A 20,466-nucleotide genomic window follows, 5' to 3' on the forward strand; every position below is an offset into this window, starting at 1 on the left:
AACCCCCTAGAGTTTTTTTTCTTTGTGTGGGGGGAGAGACTGAAAAGAGCAGGTTTTGAGGAGGAGAGGAGTCCTCCTTCCAAATTAGCCCTTTCCTCCAGGTGAATGGATCCCTGTCACCTGAAGATCAGCTGTAAGGGGGGGGGGAGATCCCCAGCCATTGCCTGGAGGTTGACAACCTTGTATTCCAATTAACTTTTTGAAATGCAAGCATGCAACTTCTCTCTCGCAATCGGCAAACTTTTCACCCCTTTCATCTGCTTGGAAGGAAAACTTCAGGGAGACTTTTGATCCACGCCAAGGTTAAGTCCTTAGGTCCATTGGGGGCACATCCAACTGATCTGGGGGCCACCTCCGGCTCACGTGCTCTGGATTTTGTTCCAGCAAAGTGACCCTGGCAGCCTCATGAAAGTCGCCTGCAAATCCACGGAGAGGATCTGCTGAGCAGAGATAAGGCTTGGACCGAAGGCTCAAGACGACCTTGAAAGAGCTTCAAGGTCGCCTTGTGAAGGGGGTGCGGATAAACTTTTCTCTCTCTAAGTCTTCTCGGAATAATTTGATTTTGCACAGCTTGTTGAAAGGCAGGAGGGTGAGAACCTTTCTGATCTCCACAGGCAGGCCATTTCGGAAGAAGAAGAGCTGGGTTTTTATACCCCACTTTCCCACTAACCAAAGGAGTCCCAAAGTGGTTTACGGGCACCTTCTTTTCTCCACAACAAGTATCTTGCAAAGTAGAAGAAAAAGAGCTGTTTTCATTACCCAAAGGAACCACCAAAGTGGCTTATAAACACCTTTCCCTTCCTTTCCCCTCAACAGGCACCTTGAGAGGTAGAAGTAAAACTGCTGTTTTTTATACCCTGCTCTCCAAAGGAGTCTCAAAGCATTTTATAATCGCCTATCCCTTCCTCTCCCTGTAACACACACCTTGTAAGGTAGCAGAAAAAGAGCTGTTTTTTTTATATCCCGCTTTTCACTACCTGAAGGAATCCCAAAGCGATTTGTTAAGGCTGAGAGCTCTGAGAGAACTGATCTATAGTAACAGCTCTAAGAGAACCATGGCAGGCCCAGGGACACCTTGCTGACTGCATGTGGAGAAGGAGTGGAGAATCAAACCTGGTTCTCCAGATTAAATTCCACCACTCTTAACGACTACACCACGCTGGCCCTCAAGGAATCAGAGTAGTTTCTGATATCTTGTCACCATACATGGGATAAATCCTCCATACGGATCACACTGACGAAATTTTATATAAATAAGACTGTGAACGGCGTTGCCTGATTTCGCACTCACGCCGCATCCAAAGAAAACAAATCGGGAGCACCAGTAATGAAAAATGGGTAAAGGGGGAGAACGTACACATGAAAAAGAGAACTGCCTGTTCTCAGATACCCATCCGGATCACATGCTCTGCATTGCGCCGGACATATATTTGTTTTCCTCACCTGTAGTCTGCCTTTCTCGCTGAAGATCAAGGCGGATTACAAAACCAAGCGAACGATGCAATCCGGCAGTGGAAAATGTCTAATAAGCAATGCATCAGGATAAGGTTACAAAATCATAGAATCATAGGATCATAGAGTGGGAAGGGAACTCCTGGGTCATCTAGTCCAACCCCCTGCACTGTGCAGGACACTCACAACCCTCTTGCTCATCCACTGTCACCTGCCACCCCCTTGAACCTTCACAGAATCAGCTTCTCCGTCAGATGGCTCTCCAGATTCTGTTTAAAAATCTCCAAAGATGGAGAACCCACCACAAAAGACAATGTGGACGGAGGAAGGGGAGGCTGTTTAAAAGACTACAAATGATAAACAAAAGCATTTATTTATAGTTATTTTAGAAATAATTTTAATTAGTGTCCTTACCTATTGGAAGAATTTCTTCTTTAGCAGCCTGGAAGGAGAAATAAAATGAAATGAGTATTAATGTATGTCTGATCCAAGGTTGGGGACTGAAGCCCAGCATAGTTTGAGCAGTCTAAATACAGGAAGGAGAAGGAGAAGGAAAAGGAGAGAGTTGGTTCTTATATGCCGCTTTCATCTACCTGAAGGAGTCTCAGAGTGGCTTACAGTCGCCTTCCCTTTCCTCTCCCCACAACAGACACCCTGTGAGGGAGGTGAGGCTGAGAGAGCGCTGATATCACTGCCCGGTCAGAACAGCTTTCTCAGGGTTGTGGCGAGCCCAAGGTCACCCAGCTGGCTGCATGTGGAGGAGGAGCGAGGAATCAAACCCCAGTCGCCAGATTAGAAGTCTGCACTCCTAACCAGTACACCAAGCTAGACTAAGATTCAAATCCCACTATGAAAGGAAGCCCATGGGGCAATCTTGGTCTGGCTAACCTCTCTCCTACCTCACAGGGTTACTGTGAGGATAAAAGAAGGAATGCGTGTGGAAAGATCAAATCAGACCTACTAGGTATGTGACTTATACTGAATCATGTCATCCATCTATCCAAGTTACTATTGTCCACTCAGACTGACAGCACCTCTCCAGGATCTCAGGATAAAGTCTTTCCCATCCCCTCCTGCCTGGTCCTTTTAACTGGAGATGCTGGGGATTGAACCTAGAACCTTCTGCATGCCAAGCACAGGTTCTTCCACTGAGTCACAGCCCCTCTCCATGGCCCTCCACGACTTCAGGCAGAGATCTTTCTCATCATCTACTGCCTGGTCCTTTTTAACTGGAGATGTCAGGAATTGAACCTGGGACCTTCTGTATGCCAAGCAGAGGCTCTTCCACTGACCCATGGCCTCTCCCAGGGATGAATGCTCCTGAAGTGCCTACTGAATCAGACCCTTGGTGAATGAGGGTCAGTAGTGTCTACTCTCTTCCAGGTGACACAAAACAGTTAAAATCCCCATAAAACCCCCAAATTACATCATATAACATATAAGCATCAGTGGTCATAATTCTAAACACAATTACTCAACTTTTCCCATGTTCAGCTTGGTGGGAAATGATATTCAGAAAAGGGTGGAAGCCAGTCCAGTAGATCTAACAAATGATCTTGATTTTGGAGATCTCAGTGTTGGGGGGGGGGGGGATCTTCAGATGGATTAACTGGAGAACTGCCCTGGCCTCAACCATACACCTGGCGGAAGAGCTCCATCTTGCAGGCCCTGCGGAAAGCTGGTAACTCCCGCAGGGCCCTTAGCTCTTCCGGGAGCTCATTCCACCAGGTTGGGGCCAGGACCGAGAAGGGTGAGGCCAGGCGAACGTCCCGTGGGCCCGGGACAACCAGCAAATTCGTACCTACAGAGAGAAGTGCTCTGTGGGGGGCATAAGCAACCAAGCGGCCCCGCAGGTAGACGGGACCCAGGCCCCATATAGCCTTGTGGAGAGAGGGAAGAGAAGGCTACTGTAAGCAGCCTTGAGACTTTGAGACTCCGAGACTCCTTTGGGTAGAGAAAAGCGGCATAAAAGAACCAGCTCTTCTTCTTCTTCAGTAATCTCAGGGCTCTCTCAGCCTCAACTCCCTCACAGGGTGTCTGTTGTGGGGAGAAGAAAGGGAAGGCGACTGTAAGCCGCTTTGAGACTCCTTTGGGTAGAGAAAAGCGGCATATAAGAACCAACTCTTCTTCTTCCTCAGTAATCTCAGGGCTCTCTCAGCCTCACCCACCCCACAGGGTGTCTGTTGTGGGGAGAGGAACGGGAAGGCGATTGTAAGCTGCTTTGAGGCTCCTCCTGGTAGAGCAAAGCGGCATATAAGAACCAACTCTTTTTCTACACTCACCCAGGCACAGCATTCAGCTAACAAACAGCATCAGCCCCTTTCAGGAAGAAAACATAAATAGCTTGAGCTAACAAACCCAGATCTCTGAACGGGCCATTCTATCACCGTGCCAAAAGAAATTAGCGTCTGGTGGCTGAAGAACTACCTTTCGAAAGGTCATTAAGCCTACGGTTCCTGAGGGACGGCGAGGGTGAGGAAACAAGAAGCCCTGTATGCTGACAGCGCTCCAGAATTCGAGGGAAAATGAGCAACGCTGAATTCTCTTGCGCCTGTCCCAGAATTGAACTCATGGAGACAGAGCAGCCCAGAGCGATGTGTCGCTTGAGCGCACACAGGTTTTCCAGGATGCCAAAATGCGACGGAGCTTGTTTGCCCAAAGACAACTGCAAGTGAAACACAACCATGGAGCAGCTGTGGAGGCCTCGATCTCACCTTCTTCAGCTCACCGCCTCCCAAATCGATTTGCATGCTTAGCAACCCACATGCCTCGAATAATACGGGTGCGTTTTGAACTGGGACCCGCATCTAAATTTCCTGTGATTCTTGGGGTCCGCGTGCGATTGGGGGACCAGTGGACAGAAGGGCCATGACCACAGATGACTTTAAAAGGGGAGACTGGCAGAGAACTGGCCTGGCAGTGGCTAAGGAGAACCTCCATGTTCAAAGGTAGTAAACCTCTGCATCCCAGTGCCAGGAGGCAACATCAGAGGAAGGCTTTGGCCTTGAGGTCCTCGAAGAAGGAGGAGGAGGAGGAGGAGGAGGAGGAGAAGAAGAAGAAGGAGTTAGTTCTTATGCGCTGCCTTTCTCTCCCCAAAGAAGTCTCACAGCAGCTTACAGTCGCCTTCCCTTTCCTCTCCCCACAACAGACACCCTGTGAGGGAGGAGAGGCTGAGAGAGACCTGAGATTCCTGCTGGGTCAGGAAGCACTATCAGGGCTGGGATGAGCCCAAGGTCACCCAGCGGGCTGCATGTGGAGGAGGAGTGGGGAATCAATCCCAGCGCACTCGATTAAAACCAGCCACTCTTAACTGCTACACCAAGCTGGCTCTCAAAACCCTGCAGTTTCTCTTTTTTCGTGATGTGTCAAATGCACTCATAGGATTCCTGATGCAGTCTCGCCCCAGACTTACAGATAGGCAGGACACTGGATGAGACAAGCCCTGTTCACATATGAAAGCAAACACGCGTCCATCTTGCATATACCCTGATGTGTAGAAAGATCCAGCGTGCAACTGAATTCAGAGACTGATACCTGGACAGATGTGGGACTGCGACACACAAGCCGCATGTCCGTCCTATACCCCACTCTGAAGCTGAACGTCTAAATGTTGTAGCAGACACATCCCAAGTTGCACCGCATAATTTTGGGAGAATGTTGATTTTGGATCATAGGATGCTAGAGTGGGAAGGGGCCATCCAGGCCATCTAGTCCCACCCTCTGCTCAGTGCAAGATCAGCCCCACCTCCTCAGTCAGCTCCCCACCTCCTTGGGCAGCCCATTCCACAGCTGAACCAGACTCCTGGAATCCTAGAGTGGGAAGGGGCGATAGAGGCCATCTAGTCCCACCCCTGCTCAGTGCAAGATCAGCCTCAGGTATCCAGGAGAGGGATCTGTCCAGCTACTGCCTGAAGACAGCCAGTGAGGGGGAGCTCCCCACCTCCTTAGGCAGCCCATTCTACCGCTGAACTACTATGTGATTTTTTTTTCCTGATCTCGAGCCAAAATCATTCTCCATGTAGCTTAAACCCATTACTGCAGGTCCTCTCCTCTGCTGCCAACAGGAATTGCTCCCTGCCCTCCTCTAACTGGCAACCTTTCAAATACTTCAAGACAACAATCATGTCACCTCTCCACCTCCTCTTCTCCAAGCTGAACATTCCCAAATTTGTGTATTTTTGCTATTGGTAGGATGGTGTTTATAGTTCAGGGTGGTCCAACTGCAGCTCTCCTGATGTCCAGCTGGCAGGAGCTCATGGGTATTGTAGTCCATGGACATCGGGAGAGTGGCAGTTTGGCCCTCCCTGTTCTAGGTCACGGTCCTGCCCGGGGTCCTGCCAAGGTACTCAGGTGTATGGTTGTAAGTCAAGTGCCATTATGGTAGACATTCAGTTCACAGTAGGCAAAATTGCTTTTGAGATCGTGCTCCTAACCATTACAACAACCTGGCTCTCACCATGGCTTACAAACACCTTTCCCTTCCTCTCCCCACCCTGTGAGGTAGGTAGGGGGGCGAGAGCCCTAAGAGAACTGTTCTGTAAAGCTCTAAGAGAGCTGTGACTAGCTCAAGGTTACTCAGCTGCGTGTAGAGAAGGGGTGAGGTAGGTAGGGTGGAGAGAGAACCCTAAGAGAACTGTTCTGTAAAGCTCTAAGACAGCTGTGACTAGCTCAAGGTTACTCAGCTGCGTGTAGAGAAGGGGTGGGGAACCATGACTGGATTGAGCCCTAAAGGTTGAACAAGGAAAGAAGCTGAACAGTAGAGCTGGCCCAATTCCTCGGCACCAGGATCTAAACCAGGGGTAGTCAAACTGCGGCCCTCCGGATGTCCATGGACTACAATTCCCAGGAGCTCCTGGGAATTGTAGTCCATGGACATCTGGAGGGCCGCAGTTTGACTACCCCTGATCTAAACCCGTCATTTCTCAGAAAAAGGATCAAAATGTGCCTCCCCACCATGAAATTAACATTAGCATTATTATGCACCATCTCTAGGCAGAGTTGTGGTTAAACTAGGATCTAGGAACCCCGGGTTCGAATCCCCCCACCCCCGCCACAGAACCTCACCGAGTGGCCTCGGGCCGGTCACGTCCTCTCAGCCTAACCTACCTCACAGGGTTGATGTGAGGCTAAGACAGAGGAAAGGAGAACGGTGGCAGGTGCTGTTGGATCCCATTGGGAAAGAAGGTGGGATATAAATAAACAAACAAACAAATAAATCGCTCTGAAAGTGAGCCGAGGTGTAAACTGAACCCTTCAGCTGCAGGGTTTTATGCTGGTTTTTCTTTAACCACGCAATTGAATACTGTCTTTCAAGAAGAGAGGGAAATACAGACATGCAGAGAGGCAGAGAGAGGCAGAGAGAGAGCGCACAAATGAGAAAGTTAGAAACGAACAGAGTTCTTCTATGACGGTAGGCATTAAAACCTTCAAGCCCATCTGTGCTTCGTTCTGTGCCCAAGCGAGGCAGGCCCAGACGCCTTTGCAGAACAGGGGTGGGTTAAGCCCTGGAGAAAGTTCTGGCGGGCGACAGCTGTCTTTTCCATCGGCATCGCCCACACGGCACATGTACCGTAACATCCCCATGGCGGCACACGCGCTGGGATTAACACTCAAAGAGGAAGCTCCTCGGAGTCCAATCTGGCTCCCTCGACTAATGCTTCAGGGGGGTCGCTGGTTGGCAGGTCCCCCTCTGGCCCCCAGTAGGGGATGGGGGTCGGGTGGGGAACGCCTGGAGATTTGGGGATGGTCCCTGGGGAAGACAGGGGCCTCAGTGGGGTCCGATACTGTAGACCCCCACCCCACCCTTCCAAGCATCCCTTTCCTCCAGAGGGACATCTCTGCAGTCTGGAGGGGAGCTGTCATTCCAGGGGATTCCCAGGTCCCACATGGAGGCTGGCATCCCTAGGTGAGATTCGAATTCAGGATCTTAGAGGACACTAAGATTTCCAGGATCTTAACTAAGAGTCAGTGCTCTCTTCCTCGGATATCCCCAAGGGATATCCAAAGCTCCCATCCCTCAGAATCTTGAAAGACAGAATTCAAGAAGAGCCGGGTTCGAATCCTATTAGCATCTTAGAAGACACTAAGCTTTCCAGGGTCTAAACTAAGACTCCACGCTCTCTTCCTGGGCTATCCCCAAGGGGACGCTTTCCTTCTCCAAAGCTCCCATCCCCCAGAATCGTGAAAGCCAGAATTCAAGAAGAGCCGGGTTCGAATCCCCGCGCCCCTCGCAGCCCAACAAGATTTCCATCCACGACCTGGCCACGGGAGTTTTGACTTGGGGACGCGGATCCCCCGGAAAGCTCGCCTCGGCCTGTTTTCTTGCGGACTACCTTCCGCAAAGCCGTCGGGGGAGGGGGGGCAAAGATGCCCGGGGAATCCTTCTCCCTCCCCCCCCCACCCCACTCCCCGCACTTACTTGCCCGTCCGCCGAAGTCCAAAGCTGCCCCAAGACGGCCGCGAGGAACCAAGCGGACAGCGGCACCATCCCGGAGCGAGATGAGGCGCTTTTCCTTGCAAGCGAGCAAAAAGAGAAAAAAAGAGGGGAAAAAACGGAAGGGGGTGGGAGAGACGGGGGAGAGGGGGGGGGGCTATCCCGGACTGCCCAATTTCCGCGCGCTGCACAATTGCAAAGGAGGGTGGCCCAAGGCAGCACCCCCGGCGCGACTCCTCCGCTGCGCAGCCCCCGGCTCGCCTGGCCCCCTGCGCAAAGTCTGGCGGCGGCCGGAGGAGGCAGAGCCGAGGGGAGGAGACGCCGAGCCGGCCCGGGCAGGAGGAGGAGGAGGAGGGCTGGGACGGAGGGAGGGAGGAGGCGCTGGGTGGGCGCCTAGAGCTCGGGGGCAGCCCCCTCGGCGCGGCAGCCCTGGGACGGGGGACGGAGAGGAGAGCGCGCAACCCGCCCGCCCGCCCGCCTCCCGCTGCTCTCCTGCCAAGGCGCCCGGCGGCTTAATAAAGCGGCCGCCCGGCCGGGCTCCTCCTCTGCAGGCGGCGACGTCAAAGGGCCCCCCTGGGTGGCCGCGCCCGGCCGGCCCGCGCCGCTTCTCCACGTGCTGGGCGCCTGCCACCGGCGGAACTCCCCGCGACAGGATCCTCCCGGGACGGGCTGCCGAGTCTGGGTTGGGAAAGGCCTGGAGACTGGACGGGGGGGCGGGGGGCGGGAGAGTGAAGTTTGGGGAAGGGTGGGATCCACATGCGATCCACCTTCCGAAGCAGCCGTTGTCTCCACCCCGAGTGGAACGAATGTTTTACATGCCTAAGCGATGTGCGCGGTGCGGAGATCGGTTGTGATTCCAGCAGAGCGCCAGGCCACGCCTGGAGGTTGGCAACCTGCAGTTGAGTCCAGGAGCACGGCTGGCCTTGACAGGAGGATTGAGCAGTGGTTAGAGTAGGCGAGGTGCAGTGGTTAGAGTGTCAGGCTAGGTTGTGACAGACGCAGGTTCGGATTCCCCCCTAGGACATGGAAGATGGGGAGCTGTCTGCCTAGCCTACCTCGAAGGGATGTTGTAAGGGCAGAAAGCGGGTGAGGAGAACTATGTGAGCCACTTTGGGTTCCCAGTGGGGAGAAAGGAAGGAGATAAATAAAAGTTAAAGAGGCTGACAGAGCAGAGGTCCCTCCACCTTCTGGCAAGCTCTGTGTTGTCCCTCTAGCGCCCCTGACTGGCCTATGTGTGAAACAGAATGCTGGATTAGCTCTCAAGCAAACCCACCTACCAGGGTTGTTGTGAAGATGATAACATGGATCAGACCCTTGCTTGCCGCTCTGAACTCTGTGGAGTGAAGTTGGGATTTAAGAAAACATTATTCTGGATCAATATTTAGGGCCACCAGCCCTTGACTGGACAATTCCCAGAGATGGGGGGGGGGGAGGATACTGGGCGGAGAGGGATTTCAGTGGGGCACAGTGCCATGGGGTCCACCCTCCCAAAATACATTTTATCCAAGGGAGATAATCTCTGTATGTAGATCCATTGAAATTCCATATCTCCAGGCCCTACCTGGAGGTTGGCAACTCTATGCTGGTCCCCATGCAACCCTAATCCAGGGCATGCTGCCTGTTCTAATGCCCTGTCTTTCATTCTAGTACATTCTCATCCGCCAAGGGATTCAAACACCACTGTTTGGCCATTTGATCCTCACAACGACCCTGCAAGGTAGAGTGCGAATGAATGACTGGTCAGTGGTCACCCAGCAAATGTCATGGCAGAGTGGCCATTTGAACCCAGGTCATTTGAAGTACCAGCTGCTCTGGCTCTCTAGTTCCTGTACAAAGGAGAAAAAGCTGGGGCAGGGCAGGGGGGGGGGCAGTAAAACTGACATTTCCCCAGTTCATGGAGGGTGGCATTTTGGAATGTCCCCCTGGGATTTAGGAAGGCATTTGGAAAACCAACAGAGCTAGCAAACTGAGGATGCAGATGCTTTGTCCCTTATGTTTTCTATTTGAAGGGAAGAATTATTATTATTAATAATAATATAATAATATTAACCGTCCCTCCCTGCAAGCGGGCCCAGGAAGACTTGCGACATATAATTGCAGCTAAAATCTTGAAAAACAAATCCAAAGCATCATTTGGGCACGAGGATAGATTCGGGTGGGTCCCCAGGTTTGGTCTGAAGTCCGGTGGCACCTTTCAGAACAACACAATTGAATTCTGGGTATACGCTTTCATGTGCATGCACATTTCTGAGTCTCTGAAGAAGTATGCACGCCCTTGAATAAAACTCCACTGGTCTTAAAGATGCCACAGCACTCAGACTTTGTTATTCAGACATAAGAGCAGTGAAATTCCAGATCAAGCAGAGTTCCAGGATATAACCCAGCCTATTTCAAGCTTTTGAACATGGAGGAGCCCCTGAAATAATTTCTCAGGCTTCGAGGAGCCCGGAAGTTATGTCATCTGGCCACGCCTCCCTGCCAAACCCCCAAGTGCCATGTCACAGGAAGTGACATCACCACCTGTGTTAACAGTCAGGCTTGAGGAGGACTGGGGGGAGGAGACAGGAGGCGGTTTAAGGCGGGAGTAAGCATGCAGGCTCCGCCCCCTCCCAGGGACACAAACCACGAGAGAACTCACTCATGCTCAGGAGTGGCGGTAGCAAGGGAAGTGGCCGGTTACTTAGCTCTGGTCAAGACTAGGCAAATGTCTTTGGGCCAACTGGTGTTTTCAAAGCATAATGTTCTCCGGGGAACGTATTGGGAAATGGGGTTCCTCAGATACCCAGGGTCCAGGCCACATAGGTCAATAGCAACACCTTGAACCTGGTCCAGAACCAATGCAGTGTTTTGAAGGCAGGTCAAATCACAGGGTCCCCGTAAGGCCCTATGGCCGCTGCACTAGCTGTACTCGCCCCACTTCTTCCCTTTCTTCAACTCAGCCCAGTTACTCTGGTTCTGAAGAAGATTTGAGGCTGTCAAGCCAAAGGTAATTACTTCCCTTTCTGAGAACGAGCTGCACCGTTCCTTCCGTGCTGGTTCCTCAGGGGTCTCTGTCGGAGCACTGCAGAAGATGCACAGAGAGTTTCGAAACATGTTGGCCAACAGGGCAATCCCCCACTCCCTGGTGTGTTTCTGGAAATGAAGTCAGAAGGATGGTTCTGCGTGTGAGAAATTCCACTGTTATCAGATAAAGCCATCCTGATGGGCCAAGCGGTCTGGTTGGGAATAGCTCGATTGCAGAAACACTGAATTCACAACTGGAGAATGTCAGAACGGGCATGAATGCACGACTAGTATCGTGTTGCTCAGATTCCAAAAAATCCATCTGTCACAGAGTCCTAGAATCGTAGAGTTAATTGGATCCCTTTAGATCAGCCTTTTTCCAACCTGATTATTAGAAGATTAGATGCATAGGCGTTTCAACGGAGAAGTATTAATTTTAAAGAAACTGGCAGGCATTGCGGGACCTTTAAAGAAAGGAGAAAGGGGATTGGCTGCCTGGCTTGATTGACAGGTGGAAGAGAGTCATTTATAAACCGCATTGCTCTCTTCTGCTATTTCCAGTAGCGATGGTGGAGGGTAAGAAGCATGAAAAGCCGGCAGAATACAGCAAGATGGCAAGAAGGTGAGGAATGGCCGGAGACGTGATAATATTTAGTGCTACCCCGTTTAGCTGGCGTAACGCTATTTTTTGCGATGTGCGGAAATGCCCTGGATCTTCCCACCAGTGCATGCTATTGGTCAGTTTCAGTTTGAACTGACTGGATCCAACAAACAGGATTTAGCCACGCATTGGTCCCTCAGTGCCTTTGGGTTTCCGCCATGTTTCCCTGTATTTCATCAGGGAAAGAGTAAAGTAAAACAACAACAAAACCAATCACATTTGTTTGTCAGTTGCCCAGATTTCCCCATTCGGTAAGTATGCTTTAACCCTGAACACACAGTAGGAGGTTGGCAAGAATTGTGTTTCCCGTAAACCGCTAATGCATCCGAGTGCATCTCAAACCCAGACGTGCAGGCTGTTTAAATGTCTTGCCATGTGAGGCGATGTGCACAAATCTGGCCAGGGGAGAAGCAATCCTGCCTGAGAGAGTTATTTTTGCACAGAATACCTGATGGGCTGCGGGCTTCTGTCCAGTGAATATTTACAAACACGTTTAAACAGTTCAGAGAAACATAGACTTGAAGAAGCCCATTAAGTTAATGATGTCCGTTGTAAAAAAAGAAAGAAAATCAAAGGCCGGGCTATTCCCCCCCCCCTTCCCCCATTAAAACACTTTTATTTGATGGTGAGATGAATCACACACGGTTTCCATTTGGAATTTCATCTGCACAGTGATATTTCACTGCGTATGTGGAAGGGGCTGTCAAGGCACAGCGGACTTCTAGAAATCCCTTTAGAGGTTCCCCCCTCCCCCCAAAAAAAACCCTTTCATGAACCTGTGGGCACCTTAATGCTACCACAGCATGGTAGGCGCAGACACAAAATGGCTGCTGAAGGAGGTGGGGCAAAACACAAAATGGATGCCACAGCTTACCTAGAGTTACACATGGGGTGTGTGTTGCTGGGGTGGGAGCTGCTACCAACTCAAAATGTTAAAAGACTTGCACAGCCCCGCAGGGACGGACCAGAACCAATGGAATGGAATTAATTCAAAAGAAATTCCGTCTAAACATCAGGAAAAAGTTCCTGACAGTCAGAGCGGTTTCTCAGTGGAACAGGCTTCCTCGGGAGGTGGTGGGTTCTCCATCTTTGGAGATATTTAAACAGAGGCTGGAGAGCCATCTGATGGAGAGGCTGATTCTGGGAAGGCTCAAGGGGGTGGCAGGTGACAGTGGGTGAGCAAGAGGGTTGTGAGTGTCCTGCATAATTCTAGAGAACACCTCCAGAATAGCAAGCAAGCAACGTAGGTGCAGTCATCGTCTCAACTCAGAATATGGCTGCCAATCTGGATCCAGCCAACTATAACCAGCCCTGAACCTAATGGACTGATTCAGTATAAGGCAATTTCACGTCTGTGTGAACCCTGCGGATGGAGTGCCCTTCATGGGGGGCTTTTAAATAGCAGACATAAGGACCCTGGAGTTGAATTGGGAAGTTCTTATTACTTTGTTAGGTGTGAAGTCGTGTCCGACCCATCGCGACCCTATGGGCAATGATCCTCCAGGCCTTCCTGTCCTCTACCATTCCGCAAAGCCCATTTAAGTTTGCAAATCCATTTAAGCTTCCACTGGAGAAGGAAATGGCAAACCACTCCTGTATGTTAGCCATGAAAACCCAATGGACAAGTTCTTATTGCTAGCAGACATAAAGGCTGAATGGTCCTTCCATGGTTCAGCCTGGAGAAAAGGAGGTTGAGAGGGGACATGATAGCCCTCTTTAAGTATTTGAAAGGTTGTCACTTGGAGGAGGGCTGGATGCTGTTTCCGTTGGCTGCAGAGGAGAGGACACACAGTAACGGGTTTAAACTACAAGTACAACGATATAGGCTAGATATCAGGAAAAAACTTTTCAAGTCAGAGTAGTTCAGCAGTGGAATAGGCTGCCTAAGGAGGTGGTGAGCTCCCCCTCACTGGCAGTCTTCAAGCAAAGGTTGGAGACACACTTTTCTTGGATGCTTTAGGATGCTCTGGGCTGATCCTGCGTTGAGCAGGGGGTTGGACTAGATGGCCTGTATGGCCCCTTCCAACTCTATGATTCTATGATTCTGTGATCCTGCATTGAGCAGGGGGTTGGACTAGATGGCCTGTATGGCCCCTTCCAACTCCATGGTTCTATGATTCTATGATTCCATGCTTGGAGGCAGCATGTTTGTGGATTGTTGGGGACAGCAGTGCTGGGGGGGGGGGAGCCTGGCCTTAGTGCCCCTGCCACATTACTGCTACCCCCTGGGATAAACAGGATGCTGGACCACGGGGACCATTCATCTGACCCAGCCGGGCCCTTCTGGTGCTATGCCTTTCCTATTGGCTCCGTGGGGAACTGTTTAGTCAAAGATTTAGGAAGGCACCACAGTTTAGCAAATAAACATCTTTATCTGCCTGCCGCTGTTTGCTCAGTTGAGAAGTGGGAACATCTGTCCGCCTCCCCAAACAAGACCTTTCCCTAATTGAGAACAGCTGCTGCCTCCGCACATACACAGCGTAGTCAAATGCAAGCCCCGCGCGCCACTAGGAATGCCAGCTAAGGACAGCCCGTGAAGCAAAATTCATGACGAATTTTGCCCTGTTCGTGGTTCACGAATGGAAGGTCGGGATGGGTCTATCGACACAAGCATCCACAAACTCCTGTATCGGTTTGCGGTGGTTTGCGGAAAGAGCAGAAAGCAAGAGTTTAAAGGGGTTTCCGAGTTCCTCTAAATCCCTTCTTTCTGTCCCTTGCAAAAGCCACTAAAACACCTGCAGTTTTTGAGCAGCCAGGAACGTTTAAGGTGTTGGTTTTAACCTTTAAGGCTATACGTGACATGGGCCCTGCGTATCTGTGGGACCGCGTGTTTGCCTATGCCTCCCGCAGGGCACTCCACTCTGTGGGTAAGGACATGCTGGTTGTCCCGGGCTCCCGGGACATTCGTCTGGCCCTGACCCCAGCTTGGTGGAACGAGCTTGCAGAAGAGCTAAGGGCCCTGCCAGATTATCAGCTTTCCGCAGGGCCTGCAAGATGGAGCTCTTCTGCCAGGTATATGGTTGAGGTCAGGTTGAGGTCTCGGAGTTACCATTAGGGGATCCCCTAGAGCAGGGGTAGTCAACTTGTGATCCTCCAGATGTCCATTGACTACAATTCCCATGAGCCCCTGCCAGCAATGCTGGCAGGGGCTCATGGGAATTGTAGTCCATGGACATCTGGAGGACCACAGGTTGACTACCCTTGCCCTAGAGATCAGGGCCCTCGCTCCTAAGGAAAGACCTCCTGACTGCAAGCTGGACAGGTGGGAAATGAGGAGTTAATTCTAATGGATAATCATCATTTAACGTGTTGGGGATTTTAAGGGTTGGGTTGTTTTTACTACTGTATATCGCTGTGAGACTGAGCGTGATGGTATATAAGTTAAAGAATAAATAAAAATAAATTAACAAAATAAAAACTGACTGACTAAAGGTCACCCAGGAGGAGTCGTGTCTCAGAGTAGCTTACAATCACCTTCCTTGCCTCTCCCCACCACATGCACCTTGTGAAGTAGGTGAGGCTGGCCCAAGGTCATCCAGCAGGCCTCATGTGTCTCAAAGTGACTTACGATCACCTTCCCTTCCTCTCCCCACAGCGCACACCTTGGCAGGTAGGTGAGGCTGAGAGAGCTCTGAGAGAACTGTAATTAACTAAAGGTCACCCAGGAGGCTTCATGTGTCTCAAAGCGGCCTACCATCACCTTCCCTTCCTCTCCCCACAACACACACCTTGGGAGGTAGCTGAGGCTGAGAGAGCTCTGAGAGAACTGTAATTAACTAAAGGTCATGCAGGAGGCTTCATGTGTCTCAAAGTGGCCTACCATCACCTTCCCTTCCTCTTCCCACAACGCACACCTTGGTAGGTTGGTGAGGCTCTGAGCTCTGAGAAAACTGACTAGCTCAAGGTTAATCAGCGGGCTGCATGTGGAGGAGCAGGGAAATCAAACCCATTTCTCCATCTTAGAGGCTACAATCTCTTCAGCATTACACCAAATTATGAGGTTAAACTTTAAAAATAATGTCGACTTCAGCAAACAAAAGAGTGTTCAAAGTCCTGGCATTATCGTCCATTGTGAGGGACTCCTTGTCTGATACATCTTTTGTCTGTTTGGAAACAGAATACTCTGCTTCTCTTGGGCCAAACCAAGTCTGAATCTGGTTTGAATCCTTTTAAAACCAATTGGCACCTTCTAGGTTTTGAAAATTAAACACATGCCTTATGGACATCTCTTAAATTGTCTGGTAATCGTGAACTTTTGCTATGCAGTTCATTTCTTCATTGTGTTTCCTCACAGTAAATGTTTCAAGCTAATGAAGACGGATCAGTATCTTTAAGTAGACATATTTTGTAATCCATTAATGGAACGAAACTTTCTGGCCAGACGTTAACCTTTTGGCATGGTTAGCCCTAGGCTGGTATGTCAAAACATCTGTAAAGTATGATAGATTCTAAATTAATCCCCCCCCTCTCTCTTTTTTTATTAACCTTTTGCCTAATAACATTATGGAAAAGTGGATTAACTAGAAAGCAGGAGAGATACTGTTTGCATGGGTGTAGTGTCCCCAAAACGTTATACGAACATACTCTTGGTGTGTCCTAAATTTGCTCTATATCGTCACCCTTTAGCTAATTGTTTGAAGAAACTGAGACTGGACCGAAACATGTTTCGGGCCAAAACTGAAGCCATGCCAAACGGCTCCCGTTTTCCCCACTCTTTCTCAGAAAACCCTGCTGCGCTCGCACAGAGTCTCCCCTTTCACTCTCTGCTTTGATTTATCCACAGTTGTTGCATCCTTCAAATACCTGCCGGCTGCTCTCATGTCCCTTCCCTGCCATTGCTCAGGATTTGCAGAGCCCTTTACCAGTTTGCCCCATCAAGCGGGCCACGCGCTCCGGCCCGTCCCTCGACCCCCTTTTTTCGGTGGCTCTCGTAAAAATTCCCACATCGGATGACCCAAGGCGCTTGGCATCTCATTCCTTGAGTTCTGTAAATAGTGGCGGACTTTTATGAGCAAATAGCCATATCGCATTAGCGTCATGTACGCCGACATGCCTAGACTGGAAGAACATGCATTTCTAAGGCCAGCAAGCAAACGTCCAACTTTGCAAATCCCAGCACACGGATCTCGTTTCTATAAATCTGACGGATTGTGTCCAAAATCCAAATATAGCAAAGCACGGGATTCGATGATGAACTCTAGTGCCACCTGTGCAACTAATACTACCATCCTTTGGGGCATGCCGAAGCAGACTATCTCGACTTTTAACCCTTGATAAACCACTGAGACATTCTTCAGGCTTCGAGAAGCCCCAGAAGTGGCACCATTGTGCAGAATATGGTTGGGAAGCAGAGCTGTGGACACGCCCACCTGTGGCCCCTCCCCTTCCTGCTCCCTCCAGGCCCATCATTGGCCATTCTGGGGAGGGGGTGCAGGGTGACATGAACATACATGGCCATAGCACACGATAAATGATTAGCACATTTTAAAAATATATTAAACATTAATTAACTCCCACCTGCTTTCGAATTACGGTGTTGGAGACGAATGCTGTGAATACCACGGACAGCCAAAATGACCAACAAGACAGTTTTAGAGAGGAGCAAACCAACTATGTCTTTAGAAGGCAAGATATTACGGCTAAAGCTCGCTTACTTTGGACACATCCTGCGATCAGACTCGCTAGAAAAATCATTAATGCTCGGCATGGTCAGTGGCAAAAGGATCTGCTGGTCGCCAAAGGATCTGCTGGCTCGACACGATCAAAGCCAATACAGGGATGACCATGGACCAACTGAAAGAAGCAGAGACAGGGATGCATGAAGAAAACTTTCCTAAAAAATCGTGAGGGTCGGACATGACTGAACGGATAACATCATCATCATCATCAACTCCCACCCATTCTGGAAACCCTTCCAGGGTTGTCATGAAACCCTGGCTGAGAAAGCCCAATCCAATTCAGCTGGTCCCAAACCGAGGGCCAAAATCAAGCTCTTAATAGAATAGCTACAGGTTCTGATCTTCCACGTTTAATATGTATCTTTAGTCTTATGATTCTTGCTCCATTGTCTGGGGAACTGTGCACGTACATGAAAGCTCACACCCTGAATAAATCTTTGTTGGTCTTAAAGGTGCCATTGGGCTCAAATTTTGTTCTGCTACTGCGGACCAAGACAGCAACCCACCTGAATCAATAATTCTGTATCTGGGGAACCTCACTGGTGGAGGACCTTCCGCATTGCATTTGTCCATGGTATATGGACTCAAGGGCCAAATTTCTCGCTAATTTACTAAGTGGCCTAAATGGTCAATCTGATCATGAAAAATTAATCTTTTTGTTATCTGACACTAATTCTTTTGTTACCGACAGAATGTCACTGTTTGCCCTTGCCACTGAGAAAATAAGGCCTGAAGCATTTCTAAGAGGTGAACTTAAACAGATTATAAGTGGGTGGGCAGAAGAGATTGTGTCGGTGTTTGGCTCTTGTGGCCCTTTGGCCAGTTTGGTGTAGTGGATAGGAGTGCGGACTTCTAATCTGGCAAGCCGAGTTCGATTCTGCACTCCCCCACATGCAACCAGCTGGGTGACCTTGGGCTCACCACAACACTCATAAAGCTGCTCTGACCGAGCAGGAATATCAGGACTATCTCAGCCTCACCCACCTCACAGGGTGTCTGTTGTGGGGAGAGGAAAGGGAAGGCGACTGTAATCCGCTTTGAGCCTCCTTTGGGTAGGGAAAAGCGGCATATAAGAACCAACTCTTCTTCTTCTCTTCTTCTTCTTCTTTCTTGCACACCCGGGGAAATGTCGATCGACACTTTTGGATCGGAAGGTGAATTTCTTCCAGGCTAGACTGGCCAGGGATTCTGGTTTGGGGTGGAGGGAGGCATCATCTGGGCATAGAATTGGGGTCACTGTGGTGGGCAGGGAGTTGTGAATTTTCTACATTCTGCAAGGGGCTGGAATAGATGGCCCTGGGGCTTCCCTTCAAAGTCTATGATTCTAAAGAGACCAAATATCAGAATAATAATAGGCAGATAGATACAATCTGTTTTATTTTGATTGGTCAATGTAATTTGCAGCATTCATTGTACTGTTTTGATCTGAAATGCTTTTTTAAAATCTTATGCTTTTTTGTAAAGGCCTACAGCTATATGCTGATAAACTGACCGAATTATGCACAGGATACAGAAGGTAGAGGAAGAAGTCATAGAATCATAGAATCATAGAGTTGGAAGGGGCCATACAGGCCATCTAGTCCAACCCCCTGCTCAATGCAGGATCAGCCCAAAGCATCCTAAAGCAAGTCCTTTTCTCCCTTTTGTGCAATATAAGAACTCATGGGAACTCCATGAAATGGATGAGCTTAGAACAAATTAAAAGAAGCCCTTCACCAAAAGAGTCATTAACCCGTGGAATTCCCTGCTGCAGGAACTGTAGTAGCATAGACAGCTTTGAGAGGGAATTGGAGAAACATCTGGAGCAGAGGTCCATGAGTGGCCATTAGCCACAAGGTATAGATGGGACACTCACTCTGGGGCTGTAATACAGTCTTCTTGATGCTTGGTGGGCAACAATGGGAGGGCTTCTGGTGTTCTAGTCCCACTGGTGGACCTTCTTATAGGACCTGGGTTTTGTCCACTGTGTGACACAGAGTGTTGGGCTGGATGGGCCATTGGCCTGATCCAGCATGGCTTTTCTTCTGATCTTATGTCTGAGGTAGTGATGCTCTGTATTCCTGGTGCTTGTGGGCGACAGTTTAAGGATTTCTGGAGCCCTGGCCCTGCTGGTGGACCTCCTGAGGTCACCTGGGTTTTGGCCACTGTGTGAAACAGGATGTTTCTGGTCCGATCTAGCAGGGCCCTGAAACCTCCAGGAATCCCCTAAACTAGATATGGAAACTCTACCGTAAGAATATTCCACATCCTTAGGAACAGTTCCCATCTTCAGCTTGGGGATATTCCTGGGATATTCCATGTTCTACAAGCCCAGGAAAGTCACCAAACTGCACCCATTCATCCCCTGGAACCGGAGGCCCCGCAGAAACTGATTCCTGAAAGCTCCCTCGTAAAGATCCTCCGCGTGGCCCCTCTTGGCTGTTTCACCAGGCCAGGCATCGGGGGCTGGAGGTTCGCTATGGATTTCATTATCGGCTTTTGCTGGCTCAGCAAAAGCCAGAATCGAAATCCAATGTCTGTGCTAAGTCAGATCGCCACAGGTGCTGAGCCAGCAGGACGGCCGTGCTCGCAATGAAATGAAAGGCAAATGGAACCGCAAAACGGCGCTGAATTAAGAAATGGGAGACTTAAACTGCCTCGGGACCATTAGCGGGGAAGGAGGAATAAGGTCTTGACACACGCTAGACCCAAGTAGATGAAACGGGGCTTCTATGGACCAATATCTATATATTTTTTTCTGCAGCAAGCACCAACAGCAGATAAAACATAAGGAGAAACAGACAGAAAAAGGATGCAGCTTCTAAATCTGCCTGATGCTTTCCTGCCGCCCACTTTAGCTCTTCTACTTTGATGGCACCAAAAGGCACCTGAGTGGGATGAGATCGTGCCCGAGACCCGTGTCTTTCTGTCCAAGGAGCGGCTGTCCAGGAACGGCCTCAGACGATGAGTCCATCTAATGTACCATGGTCTGGCCACCAAGAGAAGTTCTCCAGGTAGGGATGCCAGCCTCCAGGTGGGACCTGGAGATCCCCCCGGCATTACAGCTCATCTCCGGACTACAGAGGGGAATTCCACCAAGGGATGTTGGAGAGAGGCGAGCAGTGACAAACCAACCCTGGACATCTCTTGCCTTGGACACTCTATGCAGGGGTAGTCAAACTGCGGCCCTCCAGAGGTCCATGGACTACAATTCCCATGGGAATTATAGTCCATGGACCTCTGGAGGGCCGCAATTCGAC

General features: G+C 50.0%; 1 protein-coding gene across 1 annotated transcript in view; it reads right to left on the reverse strand.

Annotated features, from left to right (window-relative positions):
- The window catches only part of ADAMTS3 (ADAM metallopeptidase with thrombospondin type 1 motif 3), an 86,773-nt gene extending 78,474 nt beyond the window's left edge, over positions 1–8,299 (reverse strand). Inside the window, exons 1-2 of the mRNA XM_077301170.1 lie at positions 7,871–8,299; positions 1,867–1,894 (exon numbers count right to left, since the gene is read on the reverse strand). Coding sequence (XP_077157285.1) covers positions 1,867–1,894; positions 7,871–7,939 — 97 coding nt within the window. The 5' untranslated portion in view covers positions 7,940–8,299. The remainder of the gene's footprint in view (positions 1–1,866; positions 1,895–7,870) is intronic.
- Positions 8,300–20,466: the final 12,167 nt, after the last annotated feature.

This window comes from Paroedura picta, chromosome 10 (assembly GCF_049243985.1).
Source record: "Paroedura picta isolate Pp20150507F chromosome 10, Ppicta_v3.0, whole genome shotgun sequence".
NCBI lineage: Eukaryota > Metazoa > Chordata > Lepidosauria > Squamata > Gekkonidae > Paroedura > Paroedura picta.